At 53.0% G+C, this 23,446-nt stretch overlaps 1 protein-coding gene and 1 long non-coding RNA gene across 5 annotated transcripts; one reads left to right on the top strand and one right to left on the bottom strand.

Moving 5' to 3' along the window:
- Window positions 1-3,522: 3,522 nt before the first annotated feature.
- AGAP2 (ArfGAP with GTPase domain, ankyrin repeat and PH domain 2) lies at window positions 3,523-19,777 on the bottom strand. 4 transcript variants are annotated; one of them, XM_066369352.1, is made up of 19 exons: window positions 14,929-16,687; window positions 13,185-13,243; window positions 12,443-12,530; window positions 12,162-12,247; window positions 11,867-12,014; window positions 10,532-10,666; window positions 10,110-10,219; window positions 9,186-9,344; window positions 8,940-9,026; window positions 8,752-8,856; window positions 8,150-8,312; window positions 7,865-7,984; window positions 6,989-7,117; window positions 6,019-6,078; window positions 5,636-5,784; window positions 5,441-5,531; window positions 5,102-5,324; window positions 4,743-4,998; window positions 3,523-4,549 (listed from the first exon to the last, which is right to left on the bottom strand). In XM_066369352.1, exons 1-19 carry the CDS (start codon window positions 16,085-16,087, stop codon window positions 4,307-4,309), a joined length of 3,570 nt encoding a protein of 1,189 aa, XP_066225449.1. In that variant the 5' UTR covers window positions 16,088-16,687; the 3' UTR covers window positions 3,523-4,306. The 4 variants fall into 4 exon arrangements, with proteins under 4 accessions (XP_066225449.1, XP_066225451.1, XP_066225450.1 ...); XM_066369354.1 differs by lacking the exon at window positions 14,929-16,687 and adding an exon at window positions 19,539-19,777 and having other exon boundaries at window positions 3,524-4,549; XM_066369353.1 differs by lacking the exon at window positions 6,019-6,078 and having other exon boundaries at window positions 3,524-4,549.
- LOC136395139 (uncharacterized) lies at window positions 16,918-21,448 on the top strand. The gene is made up of 3 exons (XR_010749276.1): window positions 16,918-17,002; window positions 19,117-19,296; window positions 21,274-21,448. It is a non-coding gene; the product is annotated as an uncharacterized lncRNA (long non-coding RNA).
- Window positions 21,449-23,446: the final 1,998 nt, after the last annotated feature.

Genomic DNA, 23,446 nt, shown 5'->3' with positions numbered 1-23,446 from the left:
CTCCATCAATCATTTTTTGTGTGGTGGGGGTGGGGGCTCAAGTAGGGAGGAGGCTTGGTGCTCTCTTGAGGGTGGAGCACATGGTCTCATCCTGTTCTGTGTTCTCCTCCCAGGTGATATCAGTGGGGGCTTGGGTTGCAGAAAGAGACCAGGGCAGATAACAAGCCAGCCCACTAGCCTGCCAAGGGCTGAAACACCTACAGTCTTGTCATCCCTCCTTTTCTTCATCTGTCCATTTCTGTTAATTCTCTTCTCCCCCTTTATATCCTGAAAGCCAAAATGCACACGGTGGTGTTAGTCCAGCACAGGGCTCCCCTTCTGCTGAACTGTCTCCCTATAGCATGTTGGAGATCCCATCTGGTTGCCACTCCCTGTTCCCACCTGACCACACCACTCAACATCTAGAAAAGACCTCTAGCTTTGGCCATGCCCAAAGAGAGGGCTAGTTTCCCAGTATTCCAGGGGGTAGATGGGCCTGGGGAGGTGTCTCCATCTCTAACCCATTGCCAAGTGCAAATGTGGATTCCCCCAACCCCTCCTTTCTCCTCTTTCTCCCTATCTCTGAGATGTGCAGCCTTCCTCCTGAAGATTTTCCACTGACTCAGAGGGTAAGAAAATAGCTAGAGGGCATGGAACTCCCAAGTCTCCAAAAGTCAAAAGTGAGATTCATTGTTCTATTTAAAAATGTAATGAGTACATGTATAAAATTCTGCTTCCCCAGATGCACTTGTATATCTTGAAGAGAGGGATGTTTCACCTATGCAAGTTTGAGACATGGCCTCAAGGGCAGCTGTAGTCAGTGCTGGTTTCAAATCCTCATCCTTCCTACAATCAGTGGAGCCTTGACCAAGATATTTAACTTTTCAAGTGATGTTTCCTTATAGGTAAATTATAGGTAATTATACTGACCTCATAGAATGGTTGTGAGGATTGAATGAGATAGCATGTGTCCAGCTGTTAGCCCAGTCTGTGGCCCACAGTAAATGCAGAGGAGTTCTGAAGAGACTAGATGGTATTTGGAGGCAACAGCCTTAGAAGGATTCCCAAAAGTTGATCAGAAGTTACAATAGAATCTTTTAGAATGGGAGAGTAGGGAGAAGCTAAAGGTTATTCTTGATATGAAGCAGATGGAGTCTTATCAAAAAACAGTTCTGGAATCCTCACTAGATTTAATCATTTTGTACTTCTAATAATAAATTCCTTTTTACTTTTCTTTGGCTTTTAGTGAAAATCCCACAGAGGAGGGTGGTCTGCCCCAGCTGTGCTAAGGCAAACAAAAGAGGGGAGCAGGGTGTGTGGCAGATGGCAGCCACGTGGGGTGGTGGGGGAGGGTAGGTGTAGCTGGAATCCAGGTAAGGACACCCAAGGCAGCATGGGAAGGTGGCATGTGTAGCAGCTCTCCTTCAGCCCCACAGGAAGTCCTTTGTTGGAGTCCTGTCCTGCCACCACCTATAGGACTTGATGTTTTGTCACCCATCCACTACCACCCTTTACATCTCCAGCCAGGCTAAAGATGCAAACCATGAAAAGAGAATCCTGCGGAATACTGTGTTGGGATTTGCTGTGGGGGTTGCTGACACCCTGACTACCTTTCACTGGCTGGATATAAAAGGAACTTCCCCCTGGCCTGTGGTCCTCTGTGGTATTCCATCTCTCCAGGGCTCCTGTCTCCTCCTCACACTCTCTCTCACTCCGGAGCTTCTGAGGAAGGCCGTAAGTTTGCCACCAACAAGGAATGGAGAGGAAATGGGAGAATCCAGGTTCTCTGAGCTGCAAGGGGGAACAGCAAGGTCTTCCACTTGAGTCTTCTGTGCTACTTGCCCCTCTTCCTCTCACTTTGCCTTCCCAGATCACACACCTGCATCTGCATCTGTCGCTGCACTGCACCCCTGAATCCAACCTTTTCCTCAATCAGCCTGCTGTGCTAGTCACCCAGCCTAGGATCCTGCAGAACCAGGGCCTCCATGAGAATGGGACCTGGGCCCATTGCTGCAACCACACCTAGTTAGCTTGGTGGCTCACCTGCAGCTGAATGTCTATTGGGCTGAGGGCTGGCACCAACTCTACTGGAAGACACTGGGCCACTGACTGGTTCATAAAGGTAGATGACAATATATGGGTGGCTATACCCAGCCTGCACCTGCTGGTGACCACCAAACCCAGCCCTCTCCCAGGGCAAACACTTCTGTTTGCTAATGAGGAATGAATAGCAGCACTGGCTGTGTGATGAAGCAGGTGTTGCAGCTGTTGGAGGCAGCACAGGACACTGGCCTCAGTGGCCCCATAGATGACATGGAAGAGGGCAAATGTCTGCGTCAGCTGGGTATGGAGTTCATGGACAGGGACCTCTGCAACCAGGAGATCTTTCACCTCTTTCCCTCTTGGCCAAGAGAAGGACACTGTAACAAGCTCTATTTCTGCTATCAGGTGCTCAAGGTGAGCAGGCTACCCTGGGACAGTCTTCCACAAGACTGGCCCTGGAGACCTCACCAGATGCCCAACAGATACCAGGTATCTTTCCAAGGCAGCCTGGCTAGGAAGTGGGGGGCCTAATTTCAAAATCAGACTTGACTCCAAACTCCCTGTTCTTAACTGAGACTACCCCATCTTCCCACTTCCCAAGCAGCACCCCTTCCTTGTCCCTCCTCTAAACTCTACATCCTAAGTCCTTCCCAGAACTGGGGTCATCTTGAGAGTCAATGACTTCTCTGCTCCCTGAATCCCCACAGTTGCTCTGACCCACCTGTCTCCTTCTACTAAGTGAACCCAGAACTGTCGTGCACAGTGGAGTGTCTGACCTACCACCTCAGGGCCCTAGGATACCTTAGATTCCCTGCCACCAGCCACAGCAGCAGGCAGCCTCTGGGGGGGGGGGGAGCCCTCTCCCACCTCCAGTTCCCCACCTTGACCAAAGTCATTCCCTGACCCACCTCTTCAAGAACAGACCAGCAGCTCACCCCCTAGACAAAACCACTTCCTCTTTAATTGCTGTTGAAGATGCACACCACCTGTCTCGGAAGAGAGGGGGGCATTACCCTTTGCCCCTCCCCTTCCCAATTACCTGGTCCTTTGCAAAACATTTTAGCCAGAAAATAAAAATAAAAGACCAAAACCACTGACACAGAAGACCCAAGGGCTGGGTTGATGGAGGAAGGGCTGGGCCAGGTAAGTCCGCCCCACCACCCAGTTTCTGGGAAAGGGGCAGGGGCCTGGAAATACTCCCAGCCCCCTCACATCCCCTATCCTGGTTAGGAGGGATCATGGGGTTGAGGAATAGGTCTGGAGCAGCTCCAGTGGGAGGGAGGGGCTGGATAGGAAAATAGTAGGGAAGGGGTCCCATGGTAGGGGTACCCCCACCCCAGATCACCACGGTGCTGCACAGTCACAGGTACGCAGTCACGGTTACAGACACTCACAACCCAAGAGCACCCCCACCCCACCCTCTTCCCACCCTTGGCTTCCCCTACCCTGAAACACCCTCCCCAAGCCCATGCCCACCCCTGCCCCCTTGATGGGGAACAAAGCAATAAATTACAAGACCCCTCCCCAGTCCCCTTGGCCCACTCCTGCTCCATCCCTTCTCCCTCCCAAGATAGTAGTGAGGAAGGACCCAGGCTCTTGGCTTCCCCAGCCCTTTAGCTTCCATCCATGGGTGTGCTTGGGGGGACATCTTGATTTCCACTCCTCGTGGTCCCTTTCACGGAAAGGGTTGGGGACCCCCCTACCCCTCATGGGCAGCAGGGGTCCTGCCCCTCGCTGCCCTTACCCCTTCACTGGGCAGTGAGATTAGCATGGAAGAGGTGGGGTCCCTGTATAAGCCCCATGACCTGGGGCTAGTCTTCCCCCGTCTTAGGCCCTCTCTCTGGCGTGGCGTCGCCCCAGGAGCCAGCCTGGGTTTGTGCTCCTGCCCTGCGATTGTCGAGCACAGGCAGGACTGGATCTTCCCTCACCCCCACCGCCCCCATCCCCGCTTTTAGAGGGCGCGAGTGGGCATAGTTGGAAGAACCCATAAGCGCGGGCGTCCTCCTCCTCAAACACCAAGTGGGTAGACCCAGAGCAATCCCAGTGTGAAAACAGTGGAGAAGGGGCGTGTTGAGCTAAGGTCGACATGCCTCGTTGGGGAAAGGGAGGTGAGTTTGTGTCTTCTGGGAGGCGTGGGGGGGCTGTGCCCTCGTGAGGGGAGAAGTGCTCCCATGATACAGGGTGAAGGTTAGAGAGGTGAGTGGGTGCATTTGTCCAGCAGTCCACCCGGTGCGGTCGTGTGCCCGGCCCGTGGGGTAATGGGGGTGTTTCTCCCGCTGGGCAACTATACCAGCGCGACAGGAGCGTCAGCGCGGCCCATGCTGGCAGCACTACTCCGGCGGCGGGGACTGGGAGTGGCGGTAATGCTGGGAGTGGTGGCTGCGCTGGGGGTGGTGGCTGTGCTGCTGCCCTCTCCCGGGCAGCCGTGCTGGAGGAGGATGTCGGCGCACAGCTGGCTTCCAGCCTGGCGGGCGTAGAACAGCGCGGTGCGGCCCTGCGCGTCGCGGGCGGCCACGTCTGCCCCGTACTGGAAGGCGGAAACGGCCGCGTTACTGCGCGGCCCCCGGGAGGCCGCGGAAGAGAGGGGGGCGTTACCCCAAGATTTCCACGCCCACTTCCACGGTTCCTTTAGGATACCAATCTCCCCCTGCCTGGCTGTTTCCGAGATAGAGCCCTCAAAGACCCCTTTACCTACCTCCCACCCGCCACCCCTCACGTACCCACAGCAGCAGCTGCGTGATGACAACGTCGGCGAGCTCGGCCGCCAGGTGAAGTGGGGAGCGAAGCTGCGGATCCTCGATGCTGGTATCGAGCGGCCCGTGTCGCGCTTGAGCCAGAAGCAGGAGAACAGCGGCCACGTCTTGGGCCTGCACCGCAGCCCACAGCTGGCGGCCCAGCGGCTCCTCCGGAGTGCCCAGCGGCGCCAGGAACAGCAGCTGCTCGTACTTGGCTCGAATCCATGACTCACGCTCCTCCCTACAAGACCAGGGATCAATGGGAAGGGATCTCGGGATCCCCACTCAGGACTTCTGCCCTCTACTCAGGGAACCGTCTCGGGAGCCCCCACATGCAGACATACCGCGAGGAATCCCGCGTGGGTTTGGCTCGGCCCCGCGTGTCGCTCTCCCACACGCGGTTGGCCATATCGTTGCCAATGGCCGTCAGCACCAGGGTCAGCTCCCGCGGCCAGTCGTCCAAGTCCAGCGAGCGAACGCGAGACAGGTGTGTGCCCAGGTTCCGGTGAATGCCAGAACATTCGATACAGATGAGTGCGCCCAGGTTCAAGCTGGCCCACGTGGGGTCTGGGGAAGGAGTGAGAGGTCGGCTCCCGGCAAGGCAAGCATGGGCACCCTGGAATTAGCCAACTCGAGCGAGCTATGATCCCTCTCAGGCCCCTCCACTGCCCCCTTGAGCTCACTGGGGGCCCCGCAGTCCACGCAGATAGAGTTCCCCTTGGCGTTCCGGATCGCCTGGATAGCCACGGCTTCGCTTTGGCTGTCTGTGCGCAACTGCAGAAAGGGCTGGGGTTATTATTCACTCTTCCTCAGAGCCCTTCTCCCAACTCCTCAGACACGCATCTCTGCTTTCCCCCCAACCTTCTCACTCCCATTACCTTGACCTTGCTGCTCTCACAGCATTGCAGGCTGGCTAGGATCTGACTCTCAATTGCTTGGACCCAGGCATCCCGTTCCTCAAAACTGGATGCCTCAAAGTGCCACGTCTGACCAGTGCTGGACACGATCAAGAACTCGAAGTTTTCCTCTGGGAGGGGGAGTGGAATGGGGTCAAGAGGGAGGGATAGAGTTCAAACTGGGACTGCCTTTCCCAAACCTTCCTCCCTGATGTCCATCCATAGCCCCTGGGAGTGGGGCGGAGGGGCTGGGGAAGCAGAGGATAGGGGAGAGCAGGAAGCCCGAGCACATGCAGGGGAAGGCAGGGACACCCCCACCCCTCTGCACCCCAACTGAGAGCCCCTCCCAGCTCCCCGCTTGTTACCTGCTTTATAAATATTTCTTAAACTACCAAAGGATTTTAGTTTCCACATTTTGCGCTTGGCTGGTTTCCCGAAGCGAAGGAGATAGAGATAGAATAAAGAGCAGAACAGAGAAAGAGACGAAGAAAAGAGAAAAAAAGAGGCAGATGGAGAGATGAAGAGAGTGAGAGAGAATGCCAGAGACAAAGCAGGACAGACAGATGGGGAGAGAAAGCAGAACTAAAGTCAGTGGCCCCGGAGTAGAGTAGAGTGGAAGCTGAGAGCCATGAGAGCAGGCAGGTCTGGAACCTGGGTCTGAACACCCAGCAGAAAGCAGGGGCTGTGGGGACCAGTTATCATGACCAACCAGGAGCCAGGTCTCTGGGAGGGGAAGGGATGGTCAGGATCTGAGTAAACAATGTGGAAAGGGCACAGAAGGTGGGTCATAGGCCTGGGATGAGGAGGCCTGGGGTTCAGAGGTCTTGTGGGTTTTGGGAGCTTCAGTGGGTGCGGGCATGGGGACCACTGTGGTCAAGAGCTATCAGGGGAGCTTGGCAATCATAGGAAGTTACTGGGAATAGGGCCTGTGGGGTCACAGAGTCCTGGGTGAGGAGTCAATGGGGGCATTGAGGTCAGAGGCTGAGTCCCTGAGGGGTCATGGAGGTTTCTGGGTGCAGGAGTTGAGGTGGTAAGCAGAGCTGAGGGCAGGAACAGGAACTAGAGGATCATTAGGAGAGTAAGCAATAACTTATGAGGGTCATCGAGCATGGGGTCTGGGGACTGCTGGGGTAAAAGGCATTGACTGGGCAATGGGAGGAAGGACAAGGGCTGAGGGATGTCCATCCATTTTTTCACGAAATTATGTGCAAAGTGGCAATGATAGTCAAGCCCTCAGCTCAAGCACTTTTCCTCCTCCTGCAGGAACTAGGCCAGGGGTCTGGAGTTGGGGGTGAGGGTCCAGAGTGGGAGAGCAACTGCCCACCAGGGCCTCACCTTCAGCCTGCCCAGTCGAGCCTTCAGTCTTGGACGGTGTTGTCAATTTTTTCCTCCTCTGTTTCTTCACCATGGGAGAAGGAGGAGGTTCCCGACTCAGGGGGCTCAGGTCTCCAGATGGTGTACAATCTTAGGAAGGGGGACAGAGCTGCCTCAGTTGCCCTATCCACAGATTTTCTGACTTCACCATACCCTGTCTCCTCCCCTGAACTAGCTTCAGCATTTTAGTGTCCCCTTCTCAGCTGTCCCTCTTCAGGAGGTCCCCCTTGACCACTCCTGAGGATGTGGGCAGATGAGTGGTTTAGAGTCAGACCTGCACTCAGATGCTGGCTCTGCCACTTACTGGCCTTGATACCTTGAGCAAGCCACTTAATCTTCTGAGCCTCAGTTTCTTCATCCCTAAAATAAGGATAATAATCTTGACCTGACAAGATTGTTGTGAGGCTTACTTGTTACAATGTTACTTGCTATTTAAAATGAATTAAATAAAAAATATATATTTCTGAACATTCCAAACACTGAATGCTGACTATGTGTTGGACACCTTCTCAATTTGTTTAAGCCTAAAGCAACCCTCTCCAGTAGAAACTATTGTCTCTATTTTATAGATGAGAAAACTGAGGCATGGAGAAGTCAAGTAACTTGCCCAAGTGGCAAGCCAGGTTAAGTTCAGGCAGTTTAGCTCTAGAATCCACTCGTTTTACACATTATGATAAACACGGTAATGCTGAAGTTAGTGCTTGGCACCCAGGAAATGCTCAATGTATCCACTCATACATTACAGTCCAGCCTCCAAGCTTCCAGCCCAATTTCATTTCCTACCCATATCCCATTTGGATCTAGAAGACAGTGGATGGAGGATGGGCCCTCACTGACCAGTGCTGAGGGCTCGTGCCAAGTTCCGGTCTGGCTTCAGCAGGTGCTTAGATGTCTGGTCTGGTGGTGGCTGCAGGGAGCTGGGGCTGCGGCTGGGGTTTGGAGTGGAAGTAGTGGCTTCTGTTGAAAGGGGAAGAAGATAAACCCTCAGCAAGCCACTCAGTCTCTGGGCCCCAAGCCCTAGGAGTACTTCTTCATCACCTACCTTCTCACTTATTCACTCCCAGCCCCTCCTTTCCCCTAGCCTTGGCCCTCTCCTGCCCCTTTGCCATGAGCCCCACTTACCAGGGCCTTCACCCATCTGGACAGTGCTCATGTCCTTGACCAGCCCATTGATGCTGGCTGAGGGGCCAAAAGCAGAGATGGCCCGGGGGGGCCGCTTGCCAGGGACTTTGACAGTTGTTCGTAGCAAGTCCATCTCCTTGCCATGGGTACTGTGGATGTAGTCCTGGAGGGGCACAGGGGTTGAGAGTGTAGGGAAAGTTGGGTCCTTGGTGGTACTGGGAAGCAACCAATACTAAGGACTAGAGAGGGACTGGGAAGGGGGCTCTGGGAGCTGACTGGGGTGGGATGAGCTGCCAGAGGATGAGGCAAACAGACTTGGCCCAGCACTGTCTCCTCTTGAAAGCATTCCCTGAATAGCAAGCCAGGCAAAGGTCAGTTCTCCATGCTCTCCCACTAGACTGAAAGTTCTTGGAGACATAGTTACCTTTTCATCCCTGGCATGGGCACATGGGAAGTGCCTAACCCTTAATATGCTTGCTAAAATTAAAATAATGGGACAAACTTCCCAGAAATGATGTTAGTGTTTGTCAGAGGCACAGACTCCTAAAGCTGGAAAGGCATCTAAGGCCAGCGAATGGGCCCAGCCACTGTCTGCCACTCACGTTAATGCTGGGGTGGTAAAGTAGGAAGCCATTACTAGACAGGGTCACATATTTCTTCTTCCATTCTTTGTTCAAGGAGTTGCCACTTCGCTTTAGCAGGAAGCTCTGTATATGGAAAAAGACATGTGGATGAAAAGTCAGTTAAGACCAGCTACCCCTAGCCTGCCCTCAGCCCCTAGACCACCCACCTGTTTAATGGGGATGGCTCGCCCACTCCCTGTTGTCTCTCCTCTACTGTCCAAGCTCCGCTTCTCAGAGTCACTGCCCCGGCGATTCTGGAATGGTTATTTGTATCAGTTAGAGAACAAATAGAGACATACACTGGTGGAAGGACAGGGAGGACAGATGAATAAGGGCCCAACAGAAGAGTCTAGGGTCCAGAGAAGATGGGCAGGTAACAGAGGACAGGGTGGGGGGGTCAGCATATCCAATACCGCAAAAAGGCTGGTCCTGCGCTTGGCTGCCCGGTGCAGGGACCCTGGGGTGCTCAATCCAGCCACTGCAGCTGCCTCAGCTCGGAGCTCACGGTGACCAACATTGGGTGAGGATGGGAGGGAAGAAGAGTAGTCGCTAGTGTGGCCCCCGTTACTAGCCTGGAGAAGTCAAAACAGCTGAGATACTCCCACCCCACCAAGCTACAGTTACAACTAGTTTTTGGGAAACACAAGAAATTTCTTGAGCCCTGGCCAGTTGGCTCAGTGGATAGAGCGTTGGCCTACAGTATGGATGTCCCAGGTTCAATTCCTGGTAAGGGCACACAAGAGAAGTGACCATCTGCTTCTCTTCCCCTGCCTCTCCCCCTTCTCTCTCTTCCTTTCCCACACCAGTGACTTGATTGGTTTGAGTACTGGCTTGGGCACTGAGGATAGCTCAGTTGGTTTGAGGTCATCAGCCTCAGGCACTAAAAATAGTTTGGTTGATTTGAGCGTTAGCTCCTGGGTTGGCAGGTGGATCCCTGTCTGGGTGCATGCGGGAGTCTGTCTCACTATCTCCCCTCCTCTCACTTAACAAAGAAAAGAAATTCCTTGATTTCGTCACTATTTGTATTAGCATTAATAATAAAACTCCTCACTAGCATTGTCAGAGTGCTTTAGATTTCCACAAAGTTGACTTCACAGTTTTAGGTCATATAATTTTCCTGACAACCTTGGAAGGTTTAGATGACTTGCTCAAGGGTATTGCAAACAGTGGTTGAAACCTTGCAGCTTTCCAGTCCAATACACTTTCTACAAATGGTGTCCAACATATCCATCTGCCTCCCCCAACAACCTGTTGGGTACTCTGTACTTGTTCTTAAATCATCAGCCACTCCTCAGATTCTTACCAGCCCCACTGTGGACCCTGAAACCCCAACTCACCTGCCCAGCTACGGGAGTGGAAGCAGCTGAGTGGCTTGGGGAGCTAGGCAGGGACTTGCAGGCAGCCAGAAGCTGTTGCTGTTTGCGCAAGGTCACGACCTTCTGGGCCACTGAAGTATGTAGGGGAAGGAGGTATGAGCAGGGCAGATACCCAAGAACACTCGTTGGTGCTTAGCTTTGAGAAATACCCAAGAGATAACATAGACCCTAACTTACTTGTCGCTATGGCCTTCATGCCACAAGTAACTATGCCAGCTCTTCCAGCCCAGAAAGACCCTATGGCTATTAAACAAAACTTCTCTGACCTTTCTGATCCCCCTTCCCTCCCACACAGGCTAATGACCTATCACTCACAGAGAGAGGCCTGATGCACAACCCCTAAGAACATCCTAGGCCTCTAACTCCCTGTGTTCCACACTCACCCTCTTGGAAGACCCGGTCCACATTGAGCCCATAGGTTGCACAAGTCTCATAGTAGCTGCAGCGTTTCATATCTGCACACAGAGCTCTGGCACGAGCATCGCCCACAACCCGAGGGGAAGAAGCACTGATCCTGTCTGAAGGGATAGGAAAGGAGCAGGATTGGGGCCCTTACCTGCTTTCATTTCCCTTGGGCTCCAGTCCCATGCTGGGCCCACTAGGGACAAGTTCTGAGAGGATGTCTCGCCTGTGACCAGGTGGAATCGAGTATAGAAGCTTTTTTTGAGTGTTGTGCCCAGCTCATATGCCCAGCTGCATTATGAGTAGGCTGGTGGCACTCTGTTTGTTTTCAAAAAATACTCCACTGGGGTTGTGTGGAGCTTCCTGACAAGATCTAAACTGGCTGAGACAAGTGGTAATCACCCTGTCTTGCAAATCCAATGAACCCTGAAGTGAATGAGAGAACCCCTGGCATGTGAATTACAAAAAGGTTCATATCTGCCTGACCTGTGGTGATACAGTGGACAAATTATTGACATGGAATATTGAGGCCGCCAGTTTGAAATTCTGGGTTTGCCTGGTCAGGGCATGTATGAGAAGCAACTACTACTATGAGTTGATGCATCCCGCTCCCCATCCTGCCTTTCTTGCTTGCTCTATCCTCTCTCTAAAATCAAGAAATAAAATCTTTAAAAAAAAAGGAAAGAAAAAAAAGGTTCGTATCCTTTGGTAACAGGTGGACTGCTCACTCTGCTGCAGGAAACCTGGAGGTGAGCAACAGGTAGAAGCAGACACCTGCTGGACAGCCATCCAGACAGAAAGCCCTGCCAGCCCAACACAGGTGGGTAGTGGAAGAAGCTTTTCCTGGCCCTAGTGGAGAGTATGAATGTCTCTAAATCACTTCTCTGAGAACTAAAATGTTTTCTGCTCTGTTTTCTCCATCATTTCATTTATGTTTACTCGTTTTAAATAAGATGTCAGCCTGACCCAGCTATAGAAAGGGAGAGATGGAAAAGCCTTTTTACCACACTGGAGCCTGAGATTTTGTTTCCCATGGTGGTGGCATTGGGAAATGACAGTGTAAGAACACAAGGTAGGTGACATCTCAGAGAATGGCGATTGCTACTAGAGCTGTCCCTTCCTCCCTAGAAAGTCTCCTTTTCTCTGCTCAGGTCTTGGAAAGTTTGTGTTGGTTTAGTGGCTCCCTTATCTGGGTTTAGGCTCCTTCCAGAAGGTAACTGGAATCCACATGGCTTTTTCCATACGCTACCAAGTTCTCTTGTATATCAGACAATACCCCACTAGCTGTCAGTGGTGCCTTCCCAGTCCCTCCTCACCTTGTGTCCCCACTAGTGCCAGCGCCAAGCCTCCTCGTCCCTCCCCCCGAAGGGAGCTCAGCTGCCCATGGAGACGGCTCACGGCCTGGAAGCTGTTCTCATCCTCCAGGCTGAAGACCAAGATCACAGCATCTGCCCAGCCTGAGAACTTGCGGGGGTGAGAAAGCAAATAGAAAGTCAAAAAAGTCTACTTCTCTGAATGATATTCCCAGTTAGACCTGGGAAACCAGAGCTCTCTCCTCCCTTGGCCAGTGCTGACCCCAACCAGCTGTCTTCCCCATATCTCATCCCTCACCTTGGCATCAGGTGCCCCAGCTTCCTCTCGGATCAACACCAGATGAGTCTGTCCATCCACCAACATCTCTTTCTTGTGCTGCTCACCTGTCCAGAAGGATTGGAAGTGATAGGTCAGAGGTCACAGGTCACCACACTGCCCCATGATCCCTCTGCTTTAGCTGCATGGCCTCATCCTTCCCTCTGATCTCCATACCTGCCTAAACACTGATCACACTGCCTAGTCATGATTCTGGATCCCTGACCCCAATCCCTAGTGTACTATGGTTCCTGAGAACTCACTCTCTGTCTTCTCCAGCACTTGGTATGAACCGGTCAGGAATCGATGAATGAGCGATGACTTTCCACTCCTGGCATCACCCAGTACACCCTGAGGACAAGGTTGTAGAGCAGTAATTGTGAAAATTAAGAGGAGGCAGAACTTAAAAAGACTGGTGGTGTTAAATCATCAAAGGAATGTCCTACAGGGGCCTGGATGACAGTCAAGATGACAGTCAAGAGAGAGCATTCAGAAGGATCAGGCCAGGAGTGCGGCAAGAAATATTCCCAAACTCAAAATGACCCATGAGCTAAAAAATACCAGAAACTCAGTACCATTTGTGTGTGTGTGTGTGTGTGTGTGTGTGTGTGTGTGTGTGTGTACATGTGTGTTGTGCTATTCAGAAAACATACTAGAGGTGTATATGGGGACGGGGGGGGGGGGCATGTCAAAGCCCTTGGCACTGGTTGAAAAGTTTTAACCAATTCTAGGCAATGGATCATAAACGGTTATAGGAGAGATGCCAGAAATGATGAGAAGCCTGCAAGACAATCATGAATAAACAAGGAAAAGGAGACTAAAGAAGAAGTTGTGAGGATGTATCAAGACTCAGAAAGGTGCTATAAAGGTAGTATTTCAGGAGAACTAAAAAAACACACAACTATTCTTGATTCTCACAGAGAGGGGGAAGGGGGAAAGGGGTGAGAGTTGAGAGTGCATTGGGCAGGTCAGCCTTCCAGCAGACAAAGGGACTGGGTTACCTACCAGGCGCAGTTCAGGAATGGAGCGGCTCAGAGTCCATTCCTGGCTATTGACCACAGCTTCTGCAATGGGAAAGAAGCCATAAGAGGGGATGCTACAGGCCCCTCCTCCTTCTGCAGCTTTCCTTAACCCTCAGAGCCCTGTCTAGGCTGGGGAGCTGTGTAGAAAGGCTAGGTTTAAGAGTGGTCCCCAGTCCTCCCATCCTAGGCAGCTCTCCCCACAGCTGTTGCTGCCGCTCAGTGGTTGCCTAGCAACAGAGTCAGCAAGACGAAAATACTTCAGTTGGCTTCTCCCTTAAAACACATCCCCAAATGTAAGTCCCTGCCCCAGACTTGGGGACCAAAGCTGTGACAGTGATGGGCTCCTCCTTCTGGAAGGAGAATATAAGAGGGTCTTCTACCCAAAGGCTTGTCTGATTCCCAGGGCAGACCCAGGGAACAGGGAACAGGGGCTGAGACATAGAAGAGAGTGGGTTCTCGTCAATCTCCATTTCACAGGGAAGAAACTGAGGTGAGGGATATACCCTCCCTGTCAATGGCATGAAGGCTTTGACCCTTCCCCACAGTCCAGTGAATGGTGCTTGGATTTTCTGTGCCTCTTTCTCCCATAACCTTTCCCACTAGCATTCTCCAAAAGACCTAAGGGGAAGGGCTACACTCCCTGGCAGAGAGAAGCCACAGGCCTGGAGGAGTGGGAGGAGGATGGATGCTACTTCCGCCCGCTGGGTCCAGCCCCCGCGACTGACACTGGCCGGACGTTCCCGGGGTGCCGCAGCTGCGGCGGGAACTCTGGGATCCGGAGCCATCTGCTCCCACCCGCTCCAGAGCCAAACCTCGGGGGCCGCCCCCGCTCCTGGACCTGCCTCCCCTCTGGGAGTGTGAGCCAAACCATGAGTTCCTCAACTCTTCCAGAAAAGAAGAAGAGAAGAAGAAGAAAAAAGATAAGAAATAAAGACACCCGCTAATCGACCCCCGCCAAAGAAACACTACCTTCTCAGTACCCCCTCCTAAGTCTGCAGGGGGTAAGAATTGCCTTTGCAGCAGTTCCGAACCCTTGAGTCACTCTCGGTCAGCCCCCTGGGGGTTTCCATTAGGCTCTGGGGCCTGGGTGGGCAGTGGGGGAGTGAGGCTTCCTATCCACCCCCTCTCATTACACATTCAAGTATTCAGCACGATCCAGTCCCCACGCACTCTTACTGTTCAATCCGCCTCACTGCATGGAAAGAAACAAAGTCCCTTCTTGCTGCCTCACTAGCCTGCTCTCGGCCCAGGGGAAGACTTGTCCCTGGTGAAGAGCTGCCTGCAAGGTCACTGTCGTGCCACCTGCCCCAAGTGCTCAGGAGAAACCGAGGCTTCCTAATCCACTTCCCCTTCGAGGTCCCTCTGGGCAAGGCAAAGTCTTGTTTCCAAGCTCCCAGATTCCAACCGAGGCTGGAGATGGGGTCTGGGGCTTCTCCTGGAACAATTTCCTGGTCACTCTGACCAAGGGCATTATTTTCCCAGAAAGCTCTGAGGCTTTCTGAGTCCCTCTGAAATCAAGTCATTTCTCATGTCGCACAATATAGCTACTCACCCCCATCAGGACCTCTTATTCTTTACCCCAGTCCTCAGCAGAGAAATCAACCTGGTTCTTTTGCCCACCCAAGAGAAAAGCGTCCCTATTTCAGTCCAGCACATGCCTCCCCCAACCCAAGGTGAGCATTCCAGCTGCCCTCCCTTCCTTGTTCTCAGACCCTGGTCCTACTCACTAGGGGAGGTACGGAGCTCTGTGCCCAGCAGCTCCCTAGACCCGCTGCCAGAAGACAGGCCTGGGGGTCCAGGAGGGGGCCCGGAACCAGGAGGCCCCCCTGTGCTCTTGGTGAAGATGCCGCTGATAAACTTGAGCATCTTCCGATCTCGAGTGGATGCTCGGCCCCCCTCCCGGCCCCGTTTCAGCCCCGGAGCTGGAGGCTCCAGAGTGATTGGAGGTGCAGGCCCAGTTGGCTGCGCGGAGGCGGCGGTGACAGCAGTGGCTGGCGCCTGGATTGCTGGGATGGTTAGTGGAGGAGGAGAGCCTGCAGGTGGTCCCGGGTGCAAGTCACTGTTGTCCAAGGTCTTACTCTTGCCTTTTCGAGGGGATAGTTTCCCTCGGGCTCCGTGTCCAGCCCCGACCCCACCAGAGGTCGTGGCTGCCGCTCCCCCTGCCCCGACGGCAGCAGCAGCAGAAGCTCCAGTCCCGGCGCTTTTTGACCCCTTGACCCTGGGCTTGCCCTCGCTTTCGGGCCATGACAGGCGGCTACCTGCGCCTTTTACCCCACCGGCTTTGGCTCCACTCGTGGTCACGGTCTTACATGGCTTGGGAGCCAGCGGCGGAGGCGCCACCTTAAGCCTCCGGCTGCCGGTGCCCGGGTGCGGAGAGGAGGAGCCGGGGACACCGCCTGCCGCCCGGCTTTCAGGTTCTGGGCCCCCCCAGCTCGGGCTGCTGAGCAGGGGGCGCCGGGAGGAGGTGGGGGCGGCCCCGGGTTTGGGGTCAGGGCTCAGTCCCCCGGAAAGTGGGGGCCCCGGAGCGGCGGCCCAGAGGGAGAGGCGGCGGCCGGGAGCGGGGGAGACGGGTCGGGCCGGACTGGCCGGAGCCGGGGACAGGGCGGGGGTCTCAGCGCCCTCGGGGCCCCCGGCTCCCGCGCTGCTCGTGCTGATCCACAGCGCATCCTGCCGGTGGAAGAGACGTTCGTGCCGCTTCTTGCCCGGCTCCTCCGCGCCTCGGGGGCTGCCTGAATCCCGGGTCTCCGCACCTCTGGTCCCGGGGGCGCCTGCTGCGGCCGCAGACGGAGAAGGCGGTGGCGGCGGCACCGACTCGAGCTTGACCAGGGTCAGCGAGATGAGGTAGGTCGTTGTCCGGCGCTGAAGCGCGCCCGCGCCCCGGCTCATGGGGCCCCGAGACCCCCGAGCTGGGGAGGGGAGGGGACGCCCCCGGACCGCCTCAGGGGGGCCCGGCCATGGGGCCGCCCTGTCCGCTGCCCCCGGCCCCCGGCCCCCGCTGAGCTCCCGGCCCGGCTCCGCTGTCGCCGCCGCCTCCGCCGCCTCCGCTTGCGCACCCCTCCCATCACACGGGGCGCCCCCTCCCCATGCTCCCCACCCTGCGCCCCCACCCCGTCGGAGCCCCGAGACCTTGGTGCCGATCCAGGAAGGCGCGCCGGGCCGTGCAGCCGGCCTGGGTGAGGGCGCTGAGGTGGGCGGGGGCGGCGGGGGCAGGGGGTGGGGTCGGACAGGGGTCTCTAGGAGGGTGGGAAGCCAATGGGGCTGGCCTTGCGGGGGATTCGCGGGGGCGCGGGGAGGATGCTGGGGATGGAGATACGGACGCCGGAGGGGGAGGAAGGAGGGAAGCCGAAGGGGGTGGGAACCCAAGGGTCTGGGGTCTGGGAGAGGAGGGGCGTGAGATCTGGGCGGAGGGTCCAGGGGGCTTGCAGGGGCTCGGCTCGGTCCGGCTGCGCGCTGTGTCGGGGCGCTCCCCTCACACTGAAGAGGAGGCGTCCCCCCATTATCCCCCCCTGCTCTCCACCGGCGCGGCTGTCTGCGAAAGCGGCACGAAATCCTGGACTGGATTTCCCTCCCAAACCCTGGGCTGGACTCTCTGGAACTTGGATTCACCTGCTCCAACAATCTAGCCCCCTCTCCTAGCACAGCATAGTAAGGGAGCGCGATTGTCGGGTGTGGCATTTAAGGACTAGGTAATAATCAGTCTGTGGGTCAGCAGTCAGCCGCGAAAACGGAGCAAATTCTGGAGAAGCCGAAGTGGGAAAGTGGAGAACCTGACATCTTTCCCAAGACCCCTGTCTGCCCCAGGTACTTGCATGTGTTCCTTTACCCATAACCCAGCACCCTCGCCCACTTCCAGCCCACCTTCACGCAATACATCGATGGGGCCATATTTTGAACCCAACTGTCCCAAAGTGAACTTGAAAAGTGTTCCCTGGGGATGGGGACAAACATGGGGACAAAGAAAAGTGAATCAAAGGCTCCAGCTCAAGGTGGAATGAAAACGAATATGTGTACAGACTGACACCCCCCCCCACCACCACCAAAATGCATCTGGTCTCCATAGTAACTGTAGCTCCAAGAGTGCCTCAGAAACAGCGGGGATAAGCAGAGAGGAGGGAGCAATGTGCTTGGTGGTGTGTGTGGGGGGGGGGGGGGTCCGCCATAGGATTTCAGGTTCATGGAGGCACCACTCTCACATCTGGTTACACACATGTGAGGTATTTAGCACCCCTGAATACAAGAGCTCCTCAGTTGAGCCAGCAAGAGCCGGCTTCTTTTGGGTTCACATTCATCCTCTTACGGTTTTAGAGGTAGGTCTCTTACAGAGGTTAAAAAGATATAGAGAATGGAAAAATGTCTGCTCTGTATCTCCCACCCCTCTAGGGACCCTGGAGTTCAAGGCTCACTGTCCTCGAGCCTGGGAAGAAGGATGAAGGGTTAGGCCTATAGGGAACAGAGGCAAAGACCCGGCAGGGGTGGAGCGGGAGTCGGATGAGGTCTCTCCGCAGCCTTGGAGACCTCACCCCTAAACTCGGGGAGTCTCAGCATTCCCCTAATTTGGTGTCCCATCCTCCTGACGCAGCCAAGACTATAATAGTGCTATCGTGGGCGGCTCTCGGAGGCAGGAGCCCGCGGAGTGCTCTGCCTAGTCGGGGGTGAGGGTGAGGGACCGGTACCAGGATGCCGGGTGCCCTTTGTTTTCCCCAAGACCTGTATCCAAAGCCTCGCAGGCCTGTTGAGAGTTCAGCAGCCTCTCTGCCCAGTGCCCCACTCCCCACCCACCCCCGCAGTGCCAGGATAACACCATTCCCAGGACAGAAAACCCTTCAATAGTCTTTTCTGAAAAAGAGAGTAAAGGAGGTCTGTCATGGGTCTGTCACATTGATTGTGGCTTAATTTTTCTTTCATTCATTGGTGGCCTCAGTTTTCCTTTATGTTCAAAGGGAACAGAATCCTGACTCTTAGGCAAAGAGTGGAAGAAATCACTTGTAAAGAGAGGTGTCTTCTCAAAGATTTCAGCCTCTACCCCTCCTCCTTACTCCTTCCTTCTCCAGAGCTAAAGGGAGCTCTTCTACCTGGCCTAAACTTCTATTCTCTCCCCACTTTTTTTTTCCTACACGGGTAGGGCTTGTAGTTCCTCCCTAGTAGGCCCCATGGGTCCATTCCCCATAGGTCTGCCTTTTCAACAATGAATGCTGTAGGGAAGGTGTCAGCTGTAGATCTTGGTAAAGGTTGGGGGATAGACAGGAGGCACTAGCCTCAGAAGGGCAATGGGAAGCGTGCCATCCAACTATTCCCTTAGGAACCATGAACAAAACTGTTCTTTCCGCAAGTTATGCTCTGGTATTTTTTACTATCAAAGAGATCTAGCAAGAGATACCCTTGATGGAAAGAATACTTCTTGACTGCCCCCCTCTGCCACTTCCAAGTAGGCAGCTAAGAATGGAGAGGCTGGAAGAGACCAGAATAGATGGAAGATGTGGTTCTTCCAGACACCTTTCACAAGCAAAGAAGCCTGCTTTTGTTAGTTCTTTGCCACCTCAGAGATAATGAGATAAGTCCAGAGACACCTCCAGTTCCATCAGTTCCTTGGTGGTGGTGCCTTGTGGATGGATAAGCTGTTCCTGCAAAGGCCCCACCACAGAACTGAAAGCTGGAGTGGCAGGAGGATGTGGCTGATGGTGTTGCCATGGCAGCACTTCCTTCCTGTATTGTCATCACTTGCTCTAATGGCACTAAGGAGGTAGAGCGGAAACAGGAGTGTGGGGAAGAGAGGGGACTGAGAAGAGTCCTGGGGACTTCTCTGCACTTCGGCAGAGCATGCTATGTGAATGTTAGTGTGTGTCTGGGAGCCTGAGATTCTCTGGGTGGTGATTTTAATGTGTGTACGTATTTGTGTGTGTGTGTTTTTTCTACAGCTGGAGAACAAGAGGTCATTGATCCCTCATGGGTCCTGGGAATGAACACATCATCCAGTCCCAGAACCTCCTGCCCTAGACTGCTTCCTGCCCCAGACTCCCCAGACAGTGTCCAAGTCTACCATGGGTCTGTCACAGCCTGTCTTCCCCATGTTCACTCACTTCTCCATTTCTAAGAAGGTCAGTTCAGCAGTGACCTGTATTTTGATCTCCTGGGAGAAGGATCAGAATTAGAGAAAGAGGAAAATGACACCTCCCATCTTTTTCTTCCATCTTTTTCAAATGTACTCTCCTGAATCCCAGCTCCATCTTGAGGACTACCAGGAAGTGGCTAATTGGAAAAAAATGTATAACCCAGCAAACTCTTCTATGCCTCTGCTGGAACCCAATATACCCAAGTTGGGAGCTAACCCTTCTCTTACCTTGTATGCTGTTCAGTGAGGCCTGGATGCTGTCCCGAAGTTCCGAGTCACCCACCCTCTCTGTCAGTTTCCTGAGGTGGCTTAGAGCCTGCTTAGCTATCTCATGTCGTTTGACTTCTGCTCTTACTGCAGCTACAGCCAAGTGCCTTTGGGCATGCATGTTACCTAGACCTGTTTTGCCAGGCTAACAGCAATCTTTGGCCCTAAAGCCCATGGCCCGTAGCCCCCAAACCCCAGCAGGCCCCTTCTGCTTGCCCCAGAACTCCCGCCCCTGCCCGCCCTTCCGTCTTGGCCTCACTTCCTGACTGGTGAGTTTCAAACCCACAGCCTGGAACAGCACTACCTCCTGCACCTCTCACCCCCTCTAGTGTTGGCCCATCAGCTCTGCCTTCCAGGCTCTGCTAAAATTCCCCAGCCAGGTGGATGGAGAGATGTTAACAAGCATCAAGCATTCTAGGGCCTCCTGTGGGAGGTGGCTAATTAAGATGGGTGTTGGTGCTGGGAGAATGTGGCAAGCCAAGTCCCAAGTGCAATCCCAAACTCTTGGTGACCTACAGATTTGTGTTCAGTCAAAAACCCTCATAGGAATTGATACACATTTGGCCCATCACTCTTACAGCCCTGCATTCCAGTTTATAGTCGTAATCACCACCAACTACACATCCAGAGACCTTCATACTTACATCTTGCAATGCAACCTTTCCTCAGTCAGCTTCCCCACTGCAGCCATCTCCTGGTTAAAAGGGCCAAGCAATTATGGGGAGAACAGGTTATGGAAGAGGACAGTAACCTATAACCAGGCAGAACCACTGTGCTCCATGTTCAATTACTTTTATAATAATTAACTTGTGTATAACACAATAGTTTACAACACATCTTCTTATAGATCATCTTCATGACAGACCCAAGGGGTAGAATTACTATCCCTAGTCTGCAGGAAAGAAAACTGATGCTCATACACCACCACCAACAACAACAACCACCAAAAAAATAAATAAATAATAAAAAAAATAAAATAAAATAAAAAAGAAAGAAAAAGAATAGTGATGCTCAAAGAGGCCAGTAAAAGATGAAACAAAGATACAGTATAGCTCTAGGTCTTCTGATAATTCTGATACCCTTTCACTACACCACCCAATTAAGACTCTTGCTAACCAGTCCCCTTTATCCCTAATGTCACTGTCTTTCCCTTGATTTAGGACCTGAAAGGAAGATGGTAGATTAGGAATTGAAGGACAGAACAAAGATGCAAGAAAGATGAGGGGAGAAATAGTGAATAGTTTGATCTAATTACTTTGTTTCAAGACTCAAACCTTTCTGGCCCTGCCAAATCTCTCTTCTCTATATATCTTCTTGATAACAATTGATGAAAGATAGGGGATTATAACTATGTAAATATTTCTGTAGTTGGAGATAAGGGAATTGAGGTTGGGATTACTCACTGGAACCTGTAAAATAATCTGAACAATAAGTAACACTGAGTGTTTGCTATGTGTCAGGTACTGTTCCAAGCATGTATGTATATTAACTCATTCAATCCTCACAACAACTCAGTGTATTATTATCTATTCCCCTTTTACAAATGAGGAAACAAACCCTGGCCTCAGTGGTAGAGCATTAGCCTGGTGTGTGACGTCCCAGGTTCGATTCCTGGTCAGGGCACACAGGAGAAGTGCTCATCTGCTTCTCCACCCCTCTTCTAATTTCTCTTTCTCTCTGTCTCCTGCTCTTGCAGCTATGGCTTGACTGGAGCGAGTTGGCCCCGGGTGCTGAGGATGGCTCCATGGCCTTTGCCTCAGGCTCTAAGAAGAGCTTGGTTGCTGAGCAACGGAGCAATGCCCCAGATGGGCAGAGCATCACAGCCTAGTGGGCTTGCTGGGTGGATCCCCATCTGGGCACATGCAGGAGCCTGTCTCTCTGTCTTCCCTCCTTTCACTGAATAAAAAAAGTAAAAAATAAAATAAGGAAACAGGCACAGAGAGCTTAGCTAACTGGCTAAAGGTTACAAAGCTAGTGAGTGGCAAAGCTGGAACCCATGCAGTCTGACTAGCAATAAGACAATATATTACTTATGCAGTCATAGAATCCAAGTACACACAAACTTTTATCATTCTGTGAGGATGAACGAAGGTTTTTCATATGTTCCTACTAAGATTGCTTCTCTCTTTTTTTATTCCCATAAAAATGTCAGTGTCTGGCCCTGGCCGGTTGGCTCAGCGGTAGAGCATCAGCCTGGCGTGCGGGGGACCCGGGTTCGATTCCCGGCCAGGGCACACAGGAGAAGCGCCCATTTGCTTCTCCACCCCCCCCCTCCTTCCTCTCTGTCTCTCTCTTCCCCTCCCGCAGCCAAGGCTCCATTGGAGCAAGGATGGCCCGGGCGCTGGGGATGGCTCCTTGGCCTCTGCCCCAGGCGCTAGAGTGGCTCTGGTTGCGGCAGAGCGACACCCTGGAGGGGCAGAGCATCGCCCCCTGGTGGGCAGAGCGTTGCCCCTGGTGGGCGTGCTGGGTGGATCCCGGTCGGGCGCATGCGGGAGTCTGTCTGACTGTCTCTCCCCATTTCCAGCTTCGGAAAAATACAAAAAAAAAAAAAAATGTCAGTGTCTGCGTCTGACCTGGAATGCGAGGTTGCCGCTTAGGAACCCTGGGCTTGCTTGGTCAAGGCACATAAGAGAAGCAACTGCTACAAGTTTATTCTTCCCCCCGCCCAAAAAAAAGCCTTTCTTTATTCTTTTTCTAACATTAATAAAATCTTTTTTTTTTTTTTTTGGATAGAGACAGAGAGAGTCAGAGAGAGGGACAGACAGACAGTAAGGGGGAGAGATGAGAAGCATCACTTCTTCATTGCGGCACTTTAGTTGTTCACTGATTGCTTTCTCATATGTGCCTTGACGGGGGGGGGGGGCTACAGCAGAATGAGTGACCCCTTGCTCAAGCCAGAGACCTTGGGCTCAAGCCAGTGACCTTAGGCTTCAAACCAGCGACAATGGAGTCATGTCTATGATCCCACACTCAAGCCAGCGACCCTGCGCTCAAGCTGTTGAGCCTGTGCTCAAGCCAATGACCTTGGGGTTTTGAACCTGGGTCCTCTGTGTCCCAGTCCAATGCTCTATCCACTGCGCCACCGCCTGGCCAGGTAATAAATAAAATCTTAAAAAAAAAAAAAGTCAGTGTGTCAAAACACTTAATAATAAACATATGCCTCAATAATAAACATATGCCTGGCCTGTGGTGGCGCAGTGGATAAAGAGTCAACCCAGAATGCTGAGGCTGCTGGTTCAAAACCCTGGGCTTGTCTGGTCAAGGCACATATGGGAGTTGATGCTTCCTGCTCCTCCCCCTCCTCTCTTCCTACTCTCTCTTTCTCTCTCGCTTCTCTAAAATGAATGAATAAAATATTTTAAAAAATAATAAACATATGTTGATCGGCCAACCATTGTGCCCACTTCAGGGTGAAAATGACTCCTCCTTGCTCTCAGATTTACTCATATTCCAAACGCCTTCTTTCGGCATTTTTTGCAAGGCCTGGACCAGGCATGTGCTCTGAAGACACGGGGCACACCTATGTCTGTACCTCTGGCTTTGTCACATACAGTAATGTGCCTGCCAAGGCTGCTGTTTTTCACATTTAATATCTAGCGTATTCACAACCATGGCGGGGATATGTTTCAGGGCATATGTACTAATGGACATGCTTACAAACGTGTCAAGATTTGTTGGGTGTTATTGTGCCTACACACGGACTCTGTGGCTGGACTAAATAGCTCGATATTTTGCTCCTCTGGGTATTCCCGAGTGTGATGCAATAATAAACAATGGCGTCATCACGAGGTCACTGCAGGACAAGGAGGAAGGGAGCTCCCTCGAAGCAAGAAGCCTTTATCCTAGCCCCCGAAATTGCATTTGTTCTC

This window comes from Saccopteryx leptura, chromosome 2 (assembly GCF_036850995.1).
Source record: "Saccopteryx leptura isolate mSacLep1 chromosome 2, mSacLep1_pri_phased_curated, whole genome shotgun sequence".
Taxonomy (NCBI): Eukaryota; Metazoa; Chordata; class Mammalia; order Chiroptera; family Emballonuridae; genus Saccopteryx; species Saccopteryx leptura.
This window is presented reverse-complemented; position numbering and strand designations above follow the sequence as displayed.

Coding starts and splice junctions, on each gene's coding strand:
- AGAP2 (XM_066369352.1), bottom strand. CDS start 16,087: ATGAGCCGGGGCGCGGGCGCGCTTCAGCGCCGGACAACGACCTACCTC. Junction 9,027..9,185: donor GCAGGACCAGCCTTTTTGCG/GTATTGGATATG, acceptor TAACCATTCCAG/AATCGCCGGGGCAGTGACTC. Junction 6,079..6,988: donor CTCGACTGGGCAGGCTGAAG/GTGAGGCCCTGG, acceptor TCGGGAAACCAG/CCAAGCGCAAAATGTGGAAA.